This window comes from Tupaia chinensis, unplaced genomic scaffold, assembly GCF_000334495.1.
Source record: "Tupaia chinensis unplaced genomic scaffold, TupChi_1.0 Scaffold000304_1, whole genome shotgun sequence".
NCBI lineage: Eukaryota > Metazoa > Chordata > Mammalia > Scandentia > Tupaiidae > Tupaia > Tupaia belangeri.
Genome location: NW_006159794.1, coordinates 77,442 through 95,312, shown reverse-complemented (window position 1 = coordinate 95,312; position 17,871 = coordinate 77,442). Strand labels below are relative to the sequence as shown.

General features: G+C 38.6%; 1 protein-coding gene across 1 annotated transcript in view; it reads left to right on the top strand.

Annotated features, from left to right (window-relative positions):
• Positions 1–17,871, top strand: part of CPB1 (carboxypeptidase B1) — a 39,429-nt gene that overhangs the window by 9,520 nt on the left and 12,038 nt on the right. The window contains exons 3-9 of the mRNA XM_006150908.2: positions 296–420; positions 7,976–8,075; positions 8,162–8,263; positions 9,124–9,225; positions 12,912–13,022; positions 13,111–13,201; positions 13,867–14,069. Coding sequence (XP_006150970.1) covers positions 296–420; positions 7,976–8,075; positions 8,162–8,263; positions 9,124–9,225; positions 12,912–13,022; positions 13,111–13,201; positions 13,867–14,069 — 834 coding nt within the window. The remainder of the gene's footprint in view (positions 1–295; positions 421–7,975; positions 8,076–8,161; positions 8,264–9,123; positions 9,226–12,911; positions 13,023–13,110; positions 13,202–13,866; positions 14,070–17,871) is intronic.

Sequence of the window (17,871 nt, the reverse complement as noted above, 5' to 3'; positions counted from 1 at the left end):
AAAGAGTGTTATAGAATACCGCAATTAACTAGCATTATGTAAAATGATTACATGTTCTTCAAGTTTGTTGCTATCAATTAAGGTTATGTATGTATTTGTAAACATTTGTATCAGCATCTAATGGCTTGGTCCCAACCTTCATTCAGTCAAAGGAGATATTTTGTGTGTGTGTGATTTCAAAGATAATTTGCTTTGGAAAAGAACTCAGTGGAATAGAGCAACAGTGTGCTCCCAGATGACCCTTCACCCAGTGAATGAGAGCCATCCAATATGATATTTCTTGTCCTTTATTCAGATCGACTTCTGGAAACCAGATTCTGTCACCCAAATCAAACCTCACAGTTCAGTTGACTTCCGTGTTAAAGCAGAAGATACTGTCACTGTCGAGGACTTTCTGGACCAGAATGAACTACAACATGAGTAAGTTTATATTTTATAGCTATTAAAATTGTCTCCCATGCAAGCTTTTGTCTGAATCTTTGAGTAACCCTAGGAAGGTAAAAATGAAACCAAACCATGCCTGCCCCAGGGTCCCAAGAATATGTAACGGAAGAGCTGGCCCTGGACTCTAAATGTTAAGAGTACAAGCCAGGGCCAGCAGATGGTGTAATGGTTATGTCACTGGACTCCCACATGGCTGACCAGGGTTTGAGTCCTGAACCTAGAGGCTTGAAATTCATGCCAGGCCCATATGCTTGCATACCCAAGATCCTGAGAGGAGAATGGAAAAGGGATTGCAGCATGGTTATCGCCACTGGGGGGTGATTTCTCGTTTTCTGTCTCTCTGTCTCTCCAGCCAGCACATGTACCCTGTAGCAAAAATTTCACTCTAAAAAAAAAAAAAAGACTTCACGTCTTGGGGCCAGCAGATGGTATAGCAGTTAGGCCACTGTACTCCCACGTATCTGACTGCAATTGAGTCCCAGACCCCAGTGCCTTGAAACTCATGCTGAGCATGTGTGCATGTGTGCCCAAGATCCCAGGAGTAGAATGTAGGAGAAGGAATTATGGCATGCCCATCCCCTTCAAGGGGTGATTTCTCACATTCCCTCTCACTGTCTCTGTCTCTCTCTCTGGCGAGCACATAGACCCTAAGATGAAAACCTCTTTTTTTTTTGAGAGAGAGAGGTTTTCTCTAGAGGGTGCATGCGCTCGCCAGAAACACAGAGAGAGACAGAGAGATAGAAAGCGAGAAATCACCCTCCAGGGGGGATGGCCATGCCGCAATCCCTTCTCCTCCATTCTCCTCTCGGGATCCTGGGCATGCACGCACACGTGTCCGGTGTGAGTTTAAGCCACCAGGTCCAGGACTTGAACCGCGGTCGACTACGTGGGAGTCCAGAGACATAGCCATTATGCTAACTGCTGGTCCCAAGGCAAAAACCTCTTTAAAAGAAAAGACAAGACATCAAGCCTTTTGTGTTCAGTTGTTACACTAATGAAAATGGTGTTGACTTGTGAACTCCAAGTCTTCAGTGAGATATTTGACCTCTACTGATTTTTAAGTAATATGTAAAGAGCAAGAAAAAAGAAAAACCAAAGGCTACCCTGTGATCAGCTAGGCACAGTTATAGCTCAGGATTAGCAGTTCTTCTTCATGAGTGACCAGCCAGACCTATTATGATCATGGAGCTTCTTCATGCTCTTTAAGCTTATAAACTGGGGTCTGTGTGAGTAGCCATCTGTCCTTTCTTACCCAAGGCTCTCCCACTATCTCCAGTGGTAAAAGAAGACATGAAAAGGAGGACCCAGAAAAAATAAAGTGATTCCCCTAAGGCCTGGAGTAGAGTTAACTAAATGGATCACCCCACATTTACTCTCCGCAAATACCACACTGGCCTTCCTAGGTCTTTCATAATGAGAAAATCCTCCTAATGAGAGGCTGTTGTCCATTTGTTGATCCAAAATATAGATACTGATTGCCGTATGAAGAACCAAAAAGGATAGATGTTGCCCTGCCTCCTTTAGACAAACTTTAAGTGAGAAATTGTAATATCATACAATAAATATCACACAGGGTAAAATGCTAAAGATTCAGGGGACCAAGTCTGGGGATTAGGGAGGGCTTCCCTAGGAAATGAAACCTTAGCTGCAAACAGAAATGAGTGGGAGACAAGGAAAAACAACCTCTAGACAAAGAACTGACTATTTTCTAAGACTTAGAAGTGAGAGAGATCATGTCCCTGGAAGCATTTGCATGAGAGGGAAGGAAGAAATGAGGTCTTCAGTACAAATCAGAGCTCTTCCTTGTGTGAGGGGAGAGGCGAGGAGAGGATCAGGGAGAAGCAAAGAGATAGTCTTAGGCTCCAGGCTTGAAATGTTTATCCAACACTCCCTCACTTCAAGCTTGAGTCTTCGTAACATATCGAGAAAATGTGACCTACATAATTTTAACATTGGAACCGTTCTCTCTCTTTTTTTTTTTCCATCCTGAGTGTGTAGAATAGTATTCGTGCCAGTAAAGATGTCAGATTGTCACCTATAAAACCTCTCCTTCGTCAGGAGAAGTGATATGGTGTAATGCAGTAAGTAAAAGCTTTGAGGAAAAAACAGACCAGATTTCAATCTTTTTTTCTTTTTTTGAGACGTTTTTGCCATAGGGTGCATGTGCTCGCCAGAAAGACAGAGAGAGACAGAGAGACAGAGGGACAGAAAGCGAGAAATCACCCCCCAGGGGGGATGGACACATCCCAATCCCTTCTCCTCCATTCTCCTCTCGGGATCTTGGGCATGCACGCACAAGCATCCGGTGTGAGTTTAAGCCACCAGGTCCAGGACTCGAACCACGGTCAACTACATGGGAGTCCAGTGACATAGCCATTACACTAACTGCTGATTCCCAGATTTCAATCCTAATTCCTATGATCTGCAAATTCCTAGCTGTGTGACCTTAGATAATTTGCTTAACCTTTCTGGCCTTCAGTTCCTTTATTCATAAAATAAAGATATAATGCCTTTCTCAAAGGGCTGCTGTGAAAATGGAACAAAACAGTATGTAAATAAATTCCAACTGGTATTATTACTGCTACTGAGAATGCTGCTATGGTTTACTATTGTACAAAAAAGGAAATGATACATTTCTTAAGAGTCAACAGAAACTGTTATGTTTAACCTCATTAACATGCTTCACATAGTCTAGCTATCTGTTTTTGCCTACGGGAAGTATACAAATGTGACCCTAGGAAAACTGACATTTAAAACAAAGATATAACCCAGTAAATTTCAAAATTTGGCTAAGACTCATGTCTAACACTTTTTGTTCTTAATATACTAAGAAAAACTTCTAAAATCCTAGCCATTGTTAGCGTTCAATTGCCTTCAAAAAGATGACAGGGTTTTTTTTTAATATATAATTCTTTAAGAAAAAACAAGGGTTTATGACCATAGTCTAACCCTAGCTAAATGAAAAATGTCCTAATTCTGCTCACCTCACGAAACAGTGAAAGGGCTTCCCATCACACTGCAATCTCCATTTATAGATAAAAATTCCCTTCCTTTTTTTAGTGGGAAACTTTTTGGAAATTGTGTATGAATGCTGTCTCATCGAGAACATAGGATATTTCCTGAGAAAGAAGATCTTGTTCATTTTTGCTTCCCTGCTCACGGCTTCGCACATTTGTAGCATATGCTTTTCTAAATATTAAATAATAATCAGTCCCTAGAAATCCTGGAGAAGCACACCAGCAATATCCTTGCCGGGGCCACGAGCAGTCCCTGTGCAACTGATTATTACCTCATATGGTAACTAATTTGTATTTAGACAGTTGCCTGCTGGCAGGAATTTGCAGTTGTGTTTGTATGCAGCAGACACCATCTACGGCACAAGTTTCCCCAAAATAGCTTTTCGGATTGTTCAGTGGTTTCAACTCTTTTCTCCAAGACGTGTATTATTTGACACCTTTAATCAGATTCTGATTTGTCATGAAAAAAAACGTACTATGTGTGCAAAAAGAAAGACTAAGAATCAGATGAAGTACACCTGCAATTTATGGTTCTGAAGTTGACAGAACCTTTTTTGTGAGCAGCATTCACGGGATTCTTTCCTACTAATTGCAAGAAGGCTATCTTTGTCTTATTCAACCCAGAGAGAGATTTATTGTTGCTAACTGCCTAGAACATCATTTATCAGAACAGTGTTCTCAGCTAGCAATGGGCACACAGTCCAGGCCCTGACCAAACAGTTTACTCTCAGCACTCGGAAAGGGAGATAAAACTGCCTCATGTCTCTCTTTCCTTCTCAGACATGTTCCTGGCTTTCTTGGGGAGTCCCAATTATCTAATTTTCTTGCATGTTTAAGGAAAGAAGAAGTTAGATGGCAGTATAAAAAGGAGCATATAAAAGAATAAAATAGTGTGGATGCCTCTGCATGTTCATGCTGAAATGCAGTCCCTATTATATTAAGAGGCATTGTTTTAATCTTCTAGATAGAAGTTCATTATTTAGTAATAATATTTTGTAATATAGCTAAAGTTGTGCTTTGCCCTAAATCTAATAAAATCAAATAATCATAGGGCTGCAAAGGATCATTTGAGGTCAATCTCTCACCTTCAGAGCAAAGCCAGAACCACATTTCAACCTCCTTCTGATGCTCTTTGGCAAGTTACAAGAGGATACATTTACCCTTGGGTGTCATCTTAAATTTAACTAACTGGCTTTTTATGCTTTTTTGCTCTGGTGATTGGTGAAAATGTTTAATATTTAACACAGTAATAATTTTAGCACAATGTCTTCATAGTACCAAAGGATATACTGCCTCCTCCACAGTCACTGATTCTCCTAAGTAATTTGAACTTAAGGTTGTGTATGGATGAAAGGGTTTGCTAAGCCCCGGGAGCTTCATGGCCCCTCCACCCAATGCTGGTTCCTATAGACCTTAGAGTCATAGACGGCCATTGTCATGGCCTTTGATACAGATGTCTACTGAAAGTCTGGAGGCTGTGGAGACCTGGGAGCAAACAACTGACCATTGTCTTTGCTCTGGGCAACCACTAAGAAGCCACACAATTTAGATGCTGCTTTGTTTGTTTATTATTGACAGGAAATCTTATTAAAGTGAAAGTCCATGTCATTTACCATTTCCTCTTAGAGTTGATATTTTTGGGGGCGGATGGGGATCAGTGGTTGTTCAGTCAGACATATGTTTCCTTGTTAGACAGACCTTGTACTTCCAAACTGATAAGAGCACACATAGGTGCTTTCTTCCATTTCCGCCAGTTGAAATTTTTGTTTGTTTCTAGGGTTTTGCTTTTCTTGTTTTGTTTTTGTTTTTCTGTTCTTAGTTTTTAGTCACTCTTGAAAATCATTTCCCTAAACTTTCTCTAATTGGGGCTTTAGTTTCCTTCCTGTTTTCCTAATCTTTATGAAAGCAATAACTAGGGAAAAAATTTAAATAAACTTTTGAGGCCATGTATGGGCCAGCCAGTAGCATGGTGGTTAAGGTGGCTGGATCCCACACGGACAGTTACGCAGTTTGATCCCAGACCTGGAAGCTTAAAACACATGCTGGGCACATGTGTGTTCATGCTCAAAATCCGGAAAGGAAAAAAGAAAAAGAAGGGAAGTGCAGCATAGCCATCCCCATGGGGGGTGCTTTCTCACTTTCCCTTTCTCTCTGTGTGTGTTTTTCTCTTGATCTCTGATGAGTGCCCTCACCCTGTGGCAAATTTTTAAAAAGAAGAAGATGCTTATGTACATGATCAAGGTCTATGGACTATAGTCTTCACTGATAATAGAGTTGAAAAGGACAATAGAAATCTACTATTCGAATAGTCCCCTTTTTCAACTGGGGAAATTAAATCCTCATCACTTTTCTAAATATAAATTATAAATAGCACTAAATAAATAAATAAATAAACCTGTGATCTTGATCTTTGATCTTTTAATTCCTAGGTTATGATTCCTAGTACTTCCACCCTATGTCCTAACAATCCAATTTGAATGGTTGAATATAATTTCAGTACTTACATCAATATAGCTCTTAACCGTAGCAGGCAGACTGATGGTCCCTCCAAAATGCCTGCATCCTTATGCCCAGAACATGTTATACTGTATTGCAAAGAGGAATTAAGGTCATAGATGGGTAAGCTTCCTAATCAGCTGGCCTTAAAACAGGAAGGTTATCCTGGATTACCCAGTACTTTCAATGTAATTACAAGGATCTTTAAAAGTGGAAGAGGGAGGCAGAAGAGGAGGTCAGAGTGATTGAACATGCCAAGGACTCAATCTGCTGATACCAGCTTTGAAGAGAGAGGGGAAGTTCCAGTCAAAGAACATGGAAGGCCTCTAAGAGCTGAAAGGGCAGAGAACCTGATCTTCCTCTAGAGCCTCCAGGGAGAGACACATCCTTGATCACACTTTGTTTTTAGCCCAATGAAAGTTGAACTGAGCTGAACTTCCAATCTACAGAACTGTAAAAGAATAAATTCAGTGTTCTAAGCCACTAACTAGGTGGTAATTCATAGCAACCATAGAAAACCAACACACTAACCAAGTACCGATGGCTGCTCAACAGGAAATGTTCTTTTTAAGGATGAATGTTTAAATCTCCTTTTCCTTTTTCTCTTTTAACACAGCAAAAGTTAGTTAAGGCCTTAAGAGAGTCTTTGCCTTTTGCCAGGAAGCAGATATCATTTAGTATTAATTTATTGCATTTTCCATAAACGGGCACAAGTTCATACCCAAGTTCACTAAATAAAGGAGCAACCAGGAGGGAGGTTCAGAGACTGGCCCTGACGTCCTTGGTCAGAATGTCCTTGGGGCAACCGGAGGACAAGCAGACTTTTGATGTGGAGCTGCAAGTCTCTACTTCAAGGCTTGAGTGGATAATAGAAGTTTCTGCAAACTGTCCTCTGCCTATAATATTCACAGGGCTGTGATCAAGGACATATTTGCTCATGACATTTCTCCTCTAAACACACTTTCCACTCAAAGTAGCTAAGGGAAATGAAGTCACACATCCCCACACCCTTAGGCTTACCTTTTAGAATAGGAAATTTTAACTTAACAGTTCATTTACAGGAATAGGTAGGCCTCAAAAGTTCTGATACTGATTTTCTTATCACCATGCTATAGAATCAGTTTTAGATTATTTAAACCAACTGAAAGATGGGAAAGTACAAATTAGTTTTTTAAAATCCAGTATTCTTGAGAGCAGCACATAGTGTAATGGCTTTTTCGCTGGACTCCCACGTAGTCACCATGGTTCGAGTCTGGGACCTGGTGGCTTAAAACTTATGCCAGGAACATGTACGTGAGTGCCCAAAATCCCAAGAGGAGAATGGAGAAGAAGGGATTGTGGCATGGCCATACCCTCTAGGGTGGTGATTTCTCATTTTCTGTCTCTCTGTCCCCCTCTGTCTCCAGAGAGCACACATAGCCTATAGCAAAACTCTCTCTTTAAAAATAAATAAAATCTATTATTCAGTCTTTGGCATAATAAATCCTAACTTGTTATTATTTCTGAATTAAATTCTGAATTTCCAGCCACCAAGATATTTCTCTCAAAACCTAGAGATAGGCCCTGGATGACCGACTGTCTCCTTTTACCTATGACAGAGTAGATTCCTAGAACAGGGAGGGGACTTTAGGGCTAAAAGCAAGGAAGTCTTAAGGAAGAATGTCCATAGATAATTGATGTTTGAAGTCCAAAGCCTTGACCTAGAATGCCTCAGGTACCAGGGAAACCATTTTTCAAGTTTAGAACCTAACGGTTCTCAAACACCTTTGGGCCAAGCAAGTACTACCTTGCCCACTAACATCTTTCTTAATGACTTCCACTTTATGATCAGTAACAGAAACTCCCTTGAGCATCTCAGGCTAAAAGTTCCCCTGGATCATCAGAGAACACATGAATCCATGGAGAATCTTTTTATTTATTTAACCATCTACTAAAGCAGTAGCTCTGAGCTTCCATGTGTGTCCACTTGGGAGAAATACACTCATGTTCACAGAATGACACTCTTTGCTTCATTGCAGGGTATTGATACACAACCTGAGAAACGTGTTGGAGGCCCAGTTTGATAGCCAGGTCCGTGCGACCGGACACAGCTATGAGAAGTACAACAAGTGGGAAACGGTATGCTATGCACATGATTCAGGCAGACATTGCTTCGGGAACTGAACCAAGAATGTCAATTAATCCTCAATGGTTCCAATTGGTAGATAGAGGCTTGGATTGAACAAGTCACTGCTGATAATCCAGAGCTCATCTCTCGTCAAACCATCGGCACCACATTTGAAGGACGGACTATGCATCTCCTCAAGGTAATCATTTTTAACCATGACTTCGCCATGTCTGAGGGCTTTAAATCAATGAACTCCAACACATGAGCATCTGTTTCACAGACACGCTTCTCCCACACATTGTCATAACTCCTTTCCTGCCTATATCCCCCAGGGAATCAAACAGATTCCTCTGCTTCTTTTATCATATGTGAATTTCTAAATCATTATTTTGATTTATTCAAAAGGAAAAATGCAATAAAATAAGAGAAGTCCTATAAATTTAACTATATTCCTGTAAGCAATGTAAATGATCATCTACCTTGATGAAATTCTTCTTTTCCAGCTGTTGTTTGCAAATCCATTTGCTAAAGAGGTTCATAAACCTCATGTCTATCAGACAACATTACAAAGCGTATCAACAATTTGTTTCTGTCATCCTCTAATGCCATTTTTGTCATGTAATTCTAATGAAGGAAATAAAAAGACAGGGAATAAGTGGGAGAGAAGAAAAAAAAACCTTACAAGATTAGAAACAATCATGATTATTTCTAATTACTCATCCAGTTGTCTTGGTCATGTCACCTAATAATAGCAGCTGAAAATAACCTCCACGTGAATACAATTAAGCAGGGTAATCAAGCATCTTCTGAAAATATGAGCTTGACAAGCTTAATAAAAATAATAAACAGCCATGTAAGCTTTCAGCTCAAACAATGTGAGTGTCTAGAGGCAAGAACATACTGTGCTGGTATTATGCTTTTTAATTTAATCATGGGATATAGCTCTTGCGGCTGTCAGGTTTTTACCTGTTGAATCCAAAGCTTAGATATGTAGTGAATATCAACCCCTGAAGGCTGTATAATGAATCATAGTTTCTCTTTTTCTTTTGTTTGCAATAGGTTGGCAAAGCTGGATCAGATAAGCCTGCTATCTTCATGGACTGTGGTTTCCATGCCAGAGAGTGGATTTCTCCTGCATTTTGTCAGTGGTTCGTGAGAGAGGTCAGTATGAAAAGTGAGCAGTGGGACATAGACAAAAAAAAAAGAAAAGAAAAGCATTCAACAGATGTAAAAGTGAGTTAAGGATGATGGATACGGTAATATCTTTGAATGGACTAATATGCAGTGTATTCATGCTGGGAAGATTCCTTTTGTATGCTACAAAATATACAGTGATGAAATGTAAATAAAACAAGAAGAAAAAATAAATAATTCAAAAGAAAAAAGAAAGTAATTTTCTAAATTTCAGTTAATTCCTTATAAAGCTATAAAAGAGAAGATAGTAACACAGAAAAATATTCATAATTCTACAGCCTCATTGTTAGAAAACAATTTCAATTTTCACCAGCAGATTTTTATCAGGCAAGGCTTTAAAACAGTTACAAAATAGTATTTGTTTGAATATCACTCACTTGAATCTTTTTACGAACTTTTAGTAAAGAGGCTAACAGCTAGTATAGTGGGTAGGTCATTTAAAAGGTAATGATTATGGGACCAGCAGATGGCATAATGATTATGTCACCGGACTTCCATATTGTTGACTGTGGTTTGAGTCCCAGACTTGGTACCTTGAAACTCTTGCTGGGCGTGTGTATATGTGTGCCCAGGATACCGAGAGGAGAATGGAGGAGAAGGGACTTCATCATGACCCTCCCTCCTGGGAGGGGGTGATGTCTCACTTTTTGTCTCTCTTTCTATATATATTATCCTCTGGAGAGTACACTCACCCTATAGCAAAAATCACTCCTAAAAAAAAAAGTTAATGGTTATGTATAAACAGCCAATTTGATAATTATCTTTTAGATAATGATCATTTTCACCCCAAATAAAAGAGTACATAGTAGTTTTTACTCTAAATGTTACTGTTTTCTATTCCTTATGATTTCTTTAAAAGCTAAAGTTTTTAAACATCCATACGTTCATGCTGAAGGAAATAGATGACTAAATAGGTAAATAAAAGGGAGAAAAGGAAAAACTCTTTCTAGCAGAATTACAACTCATACACGACTCATACAATGCATGCACAAACAATTATCAAAATACAATTCACAGTACACCAATATGGGGCCAGCATGTGGCATGAAGGTTAAGGCACTGGATCCTACATGGCTAACTGTGCAGTTCGAGTCCTAGACCCGGTGGCTTGAAAAACATGCCAGGTATGTGTGCATGTATGCCCAAAACCCTAAGAGGAGAATGGAGGAGAAGGTATTGTGGTATGGCCATCCCCCCTTGGAAGTGTTTTCTCACTTTCTCTCTCTCCACCCAAGCAAATGCACACACTCCATAGGGAAAAAAAAAAAAAGTGGTAATAATCATTTCAAGCACATCCAAATAGATGAAAAAATTAATTGGTATAAGTTTAAGGAGAAATGGAATATTCACAGAGTCTCAAAGTATCTGGCCCCTCAAATTATATTACTTACAAGGAGAACACATACAGCAGAGTTACCTAGCAGAAAGTGCCTTAACCAAGTAATCAAGGTTAACTTCACCATACTTAACACGTATCTATAACATGTACCCTGTGACTTTATGCACCGAAAAGACTTTGTGACATTCTTCCACAAAATGCATAACCTCCAATGATAAAAAAATTAATTAAAAAAAATTAAACAAGCCTAGATTGGAGGACATTTCACAAAATAACCTGATGACTAACTTTCCACAGTGTGAGGAAAGATAAGGAAAGGCAGAGCTCACAGGCCAACCGAGACTATGGACACGGCAAATAGAATGTGGGGTCCTAGATCAGTTCCTGGGAACAGAAAAAGGACATTCGTGGGAAAATTGGTGACATCTGAATAAAGCCTGTAGTTTACTTTACAGTATTATACCCACATTAATTTCCTCACTTTGGTCATCGTACCTTGATTATGTAAACTGAGAACATTAAGAGAAGCGGGGTGAAGGGCATATGGGAACTCCCTGTAATATTTTTACAATCCTTCTGTACATCTAAAATGATTTCAAATGAAAAATACTGAAGTGCTTTAAAAATGTGAGAGTGTAATTATGGACAACATGATTTTTGTGTGTGTATAGCATTTCTATATGTGTTATGGTCTTCATTGGCAGACATGTATCTAACTGGGTCTCTCAACATCTGCCATGTAGGAGAGAATTCAGCTTTAAAACTGAGATGCATCATTTTCTCCAATTTTTAGACCATTAAAATAACATGATTCTAGGGGCTGGCAGATGGCATGATGGTTAAGGTCACTGGATTCCCACTTGGCCAAAAGTAGTTTGAGTCCTGGACCTGGCGGCTTGCTTTCTTACTTTTTCACTCTCTCTCTCTTACTCTGTCTCTCTTTGATCCAAATTAAAAATAAATAAATAAAGTTAAATAAAATAATTAAAAATATAACATGGTTCTATAAATCATCAAACTTAAAAAACACATTTTTTGCATGTACTATTGTATTTACTACATATGTGTAGAGTTACCAAGAATATATTAGAACTGTGCATTCATTGAAGTCTTACGTACTTTGAAATACATTCAAGCAGGCATAGGGAAAGGTTGAATTTACGTTCACTATGATGCTAGAGCAAACAGATTATATCTAAGACTATTTTAAAGGGAAATAATGTCATTCATTCATAGATAAGTGTTCACATCACGTAAAAGGGAACACTGGTCCCTTACCAAGATTCTCTCTTTTATTAAAAAGAATTATTTTATTTAACTTTATTTATTTATTTTAATTTGACCAGAGAGGGACAGAGAGAGAAAGAGAAAGAAAGTAGAAAGCAAGCCTCTAGGCCCGAGACTCAAACCACATTGACCATGTGGGAGTCCAGTGCCCTTAACCACCATGCCACCTGCCACTCTCAGGATTCACTTCATTAGTAAGATAATGAAGGAGACTTCCATCATTAAGTAGTTTGGAGTGTTGGTGAGAGCCTCCCCAGAATCCATCAGTGTGTGCTCACTTAGTAATGAGAGGTGTTTATATTCTTCTTCTATGTTGGCAGTAGTGTTCCTAAAAAATATAAATTTCTAGATGACAATATTAGAAACATGCATAGCCTTTTCTAGATATGTCTTACTTACTAAGATTAGATCTTAACATGCAACCAACTTTGAAAAAAAAGTCATTGCAGTTGCTACTTCAAAGGAAGTGAATATATATATATTCTTTGAACGTTTTTAATTATATTAAATATTTGTTTATCTTTAAAGTAAAAAGTTAAAGTACAAAGTAATAATTATGTGAAATAAATATATTCTAGATGCAGAGAAGAATTAGAAACCATTTTAAACAAAAATATACATAACAATATAATGTTTTTAACATTATCTACCTCAATAGGGTAAACTGCTTTCATGAACAAAGTTAATATTTATCCAGTCCATGTAAATTTTAGCAATAGCATGCAATCCATTTTTCTATGAAATCCTGCTTTATTTTTTTTTTTTTGAGAGGTTTTTGCTATAGGGCACGTGCGCTTGCCAGAAAGACAGAGAGACAGAAAGCGAGAAATCACCCCCCAGGGGGGATAGCCGTCCTGCAATCCCTTCTCCTCCTTTCTCCTCTTGGGATCCTGAGCACGCACGCACACGCACCCAGCATGAGTTTAAGCCACCAGTTCCAAGACTCGAACCATGGTCAACTACATGGGAGTCCAGTGACATAGCCATTATGCTAACTGCTGGTCCCTGCTTCATAATTCTTATGCAGGCTGTTCGCACCTATGGACAGGAGATCCACATGACAGAGCTTCTCGACAAGTTAGACTTCTATGTCCTGCCTGTGGTCAACATTGATGGCTATGTCTACACCTGGACCAAGGTATATGAATCAAAACTGAAAGAAGCTGATGGAATTAAAACCAATCACTTTCTACTATACTTGTGCTAACCACACAGTCTTCTTTTAGAACCGAATGTGGAGAAAGACTCGCTCCACCCAGTCTGGAACGTCCTGTGTTGGCACAGACCCCAACAGAAATTTTGACGCTGGTTGGTGTGGTAAGTCTCTGGTTGACCACTTTGCATACATCTAGGTGAGAATAGAAGAGGACCAATGACATAAGAATACACAACAGTGTCTAAAATAAGAAAAATGTTTATACTTGCAAGTGTGAACTTTCTAAAAACATAGACGATACAATTTATTAATTCATTCCACAAAAATGTATTGAGCACTGTGTTATGTTCTCGGCCATGCTAGCTACTGAACATAAGACTGAACAACCCAGATGTAATCCCACTTCCTGTAGAAGATACAGTCTAAGGGAGGAGCCAGTCATTACATAAATAGGTTTTTTCATTAAAATTGTGATGCAATTACTAATGATAACAGTAATTTAGAATTTTTTTCATAGATATGGTTTACCTCCTACTTATTAATTCTCTTATACTATATTGATCTTCTAGCATAATACGGTGTAGAGATACATTGGCTATTTCATGTGTGATTTTTTACTTCTAGCTTAAAAACACACCATTCTACTCTTGGGACTACATGTATACATACTTTAATGCAGAATGTATATATCATTTAAGATAACTATAAAGACTGCTGTGAGAACAATTCACCTTTAACTCCCTAGTTTGAAAGTTTGAGACATCTCCTGGAAGAATGTCAGTTAGGTGAGATAGTTTGTCACTCACAGCAACACATATTTTTCCAGAAATTGGAGCGTCTCGAAGCCCCTGTGATGAAACTTACTGCGGGTCTGCAGCCGAGTCTGAAAAAGAGACCAAAGCCCTGGCTGATTTCATCCGCAGCAACCTCTCCTCCATCAAGGCATACCTGACGATCCACTCGTACTCCCAGATGATGCTCTACCCCTACTCCTATGATTACAAACTCCCTGCGAACAACGTTGAGTTGGTGAGTACCCCCGTCGTTGCTGCTGAGGCTTTTTAAGTTGTCATCCTAGAAAGTACTGTAAGAATCATTTCTGAAAGTTTCCTTATTGATTTTTTATAACGAGAGTGAAAAACTTATCACAGATTGCTAGCGACCTGGTAGTTGGCTGGATAAATTAGCTAAAAGAAGATTTTTTAGTTGTCCAAGGGCATATGTGCTCTCCAGAGAAAGACAGGTGACCATGCTGCAATCCCTTTTCCTCCATTTCTCCATCCTCTCAGGACTTCAGGCACAGATGCATACACACCAGCATGTTTTTCAAGCCACCTGGACTGGGATTAGAATTGCAATCAGCCATGTGGGATCCAGGTCCCTTAACTACTAGCCTATGGGACTGACCTAAGAATATGATCTCAATGCATGAAGCAGTTCTCCTACATGTGGTTTATTCACTAGTCTTCAAAATAACAGTTGCTATACTTCCTCTGCCTTCTCCACAATACTCACAATATGATTTCAGATGCATTTAGGATACTCAGCCAGATTCCTTGATCACGTACATAATCTTGGTCAGGGTCAGTTTTGCCAAGCTGCCTTGAGCTGGATTGGACACAGGCAGAGCATGGCAGATGTCATTCGGAATTTGCCACATTTGGTTGATATCAGGCTTAGTGAGGAGGTCTTAAGAAATAAATCAATCAATGAACAAATTATGTGAGTGAGTCTTTACTAGATATAAGGAATAATGCAGAGAAATTCTAGCATCCCTAACTAAAAAGCTAGCAACTTCAGTGAAGAATCAAGATATAATAACGTGAGCAGTTAAATAATATGAGCGTTACAATAATTCACATTAACAAGGGTCACACTTCAATGAGTAATTTTTTTTAAATAAGAAAGTCGGAATCCTTCAAACAATACTTCTTTAATTTATGAGACATCTGGCTGCCATAAGTTGGGAATCAATGATCTAAAAGAACAAGTATAAGATTTAAAGCATTTGAGTTATGCCAAAGGGAAAGGAAAAAGTATTCTGCTTAGACAATGACATAGCTATTTGGCTCACCTAAATGCATAAATTTGAAGATGCAGTAACTTTAAAAACTAGAAATTCTTATTTCATACTTTCAGAGTCAGTCTTTCAGAGACTAAGTAGTCATATAATGCTATAAATATTTTGTAAAGAGCAAAAAAGAAAAGTAACTATCTCCTAAAAAACTGATAGCTAGTAGTGGGATGGATCTTTTTCTTTAAAAATATTTTTTCAGAAAGTTTCTTATTTTCCCTATCTATAACCAAAAATATTTTTGAAGGCCTCATTAATTAGAATTATTAAATATTTTGGTTCTATGCTCAATGGTTTGCTCACTTGCAGTCCCAAAGCTGAGTATGGTCAGCTCTTCATTTCTGTCCTGGATTTCTGATGACCAGGAGAAAGAAGGTGGGGGGTGTGGTGTGCTTAATTCATGTGCTTATATTTATTTATTTATTAAGAATTATTTTATTTTATGTAACTTTTTTTTTTTAGAGAGGTTTTTGCTATAGGGCGCGTGCGCTCGCCAGACAGAGAGAGAGAGACATAGAGACAGAAAGCGAGAAATCACCCCCCAGGGGGGATGGTCACACCGCAATCCCTTCTCCTCCATTCTCCTCTCGGGATCTTGGGCACGCACGCACACGCACCCGGCGTGAGTTTTAAGCCACCGGGTCCGGGACGCGAACCGCGGTCAACTACGAGGGAGTCCAGCGACATAGCCATTATGCTAACTGCTGGTTCCCAAGAATTATTTTATGTAACTTTATTTATTTATTTTTAAATTTTGACCAGAGGGTTCAGAGAGAACACACACAAGAAAGAGAAAGAGGGAAAGTGAGAAAGGAAGCCGCCAGGTCTGGGACTCGAACTGCAGTTGGCCCTGTGGGAGGCCAGCACCCTTAACCACCACACCACTTGCTGGCCCCATATGATTATATTTAAATTCCACTACATTAGAAGAGAAAAGCCAAAGTCCTAATAAACACTATGTGTTAATCATTAAAATATTTAAAATCATTAAACATATTAGATGTAACAATAACCAATATATGCAATGGCTCAATAGTGACTAGTTTTAGACATAAATGCTTAAAGATTAATAATACTAACAGAAAACCTTAAAGCAATTTTTTGGAATTGAGCTGCTTTACAAAAATTCAATACCTTTTCTTATTTAGAGAGTAAGGTTAAGTGCTTTTAGAGATGAGACAGCTCTGTAACCACCAGCTGCAGGCAATAATAAACTAGTATCTGGGCTACTCTAAACATCTCCAAATTATTCTTTTCAAACATCAAATAAGTTCTACCTTTAGAATCTCATGAATAATTTTCACTACTTCCCATGAAAATTTTATCCAGGAAAAGACCCAAGACTCAGGGTTAGTGGGTTTAATGAGCCAGTTCACACGTGCCCCCCAGTGTGAAGATGCTCCAGTAGAATGTGATTTGCTGGCATTCTTCCCTAAGAATCACTTCCTCTTGAAAATCAAGAAAAGAGATGTAGTAGTAAAAGAGAAGCTATTCAAAGTCTTGTCCTCCAAAACTGCTGCTAAATTCTAATTAACAAAGTCAAACAGAATCCTTTCAAGCCAAGCTGCTGGTTAAGGCAGCTGGATCCCACAGGCTGACCACTGATACCCACACACAGAGACTTGTCCACTCTGTGTGTGTGTGTGTGTGTGTGGGTGGGTGTGTGTGTGTGGGTGTGTGTGTGTGTGCGCAAAATCCTACAAGGAGGAAGAAATTAAGAGAAGGGTTTTTGCCATGGCCACCCCCCTGAGATATGGAGGAGTGCTTTCTCTTCTCCCTCTCTCTGTCTCTCTAAAGTGTATGTGCTTCTAGCCAAAAAAAAGGAAAGAAAAAAAATCTATCAAAGTAAAATATTCATAATCTATTCTCAAAAGAGAAATGGCACATGAGCCACAAAATAATCTTATATGTTTATTTTTATATTCGCAACTAATAAAATTCAAGGAAAAATGCATGTCACTACTCATCTGTTACAGAGCATGGTAAAATAGGTGATTTTTAAAATGCAAAATTGTGTTAGACTTACACCATATTCATTGATTTAAGTTACTCTAATTTCCAGTCATTTTTTTCTTTCTGTGATGAAACTTTTGCCTGGTATCTTAAGAGAAACATTTAGCAAGTGGCATGTTACTTTAACTGTTATTTGATTCATTCAGCATCTGAATTTAGTTTGACATCCCCAAAACAACTGTTTTTTTAAGTCTATTTGTTTCCAAATGGAAGAGAGAGACAGACAGTGACCCTCAACAGAGTCTGGACAACTACAATCTTATCTAGCCTCAAATCATTAATGTGCTCATATCTGGCATACTCAGGGAAGTCCCAGGACACAAACTCAAAACCTTCCAATGTGAGTCACCCTAGCAGACCTTCGTGTTTCACAATTGTGCCATCATTTAGCCCCCAAAGCAACTTCTATCTTTTGAGTAACTAGAGATCCTTTTGACATTTTTTAATTTAGTACCATTTCACATGTTGCTAGAACAAGCTCATAACTATAATGTAATTAAAGATATATATATATATATATATATATCCAAAAGAGAACCTGAAAAAAGAAAACTATCAACATTTTTCACAGGTTTTATTTGTAATGAGAATTTCAAGGGGAAAAAAATAAGTCTTGATTTAGGATGATACATTTTTCATCCAAATCTCATGCCTAACATGTTCATTCTTATGTAGAAAAATGTGACCCTACTACAATAAACGAAAGGTAGTAAAAGGTTAATAACATGAATTCTTAGAATACTG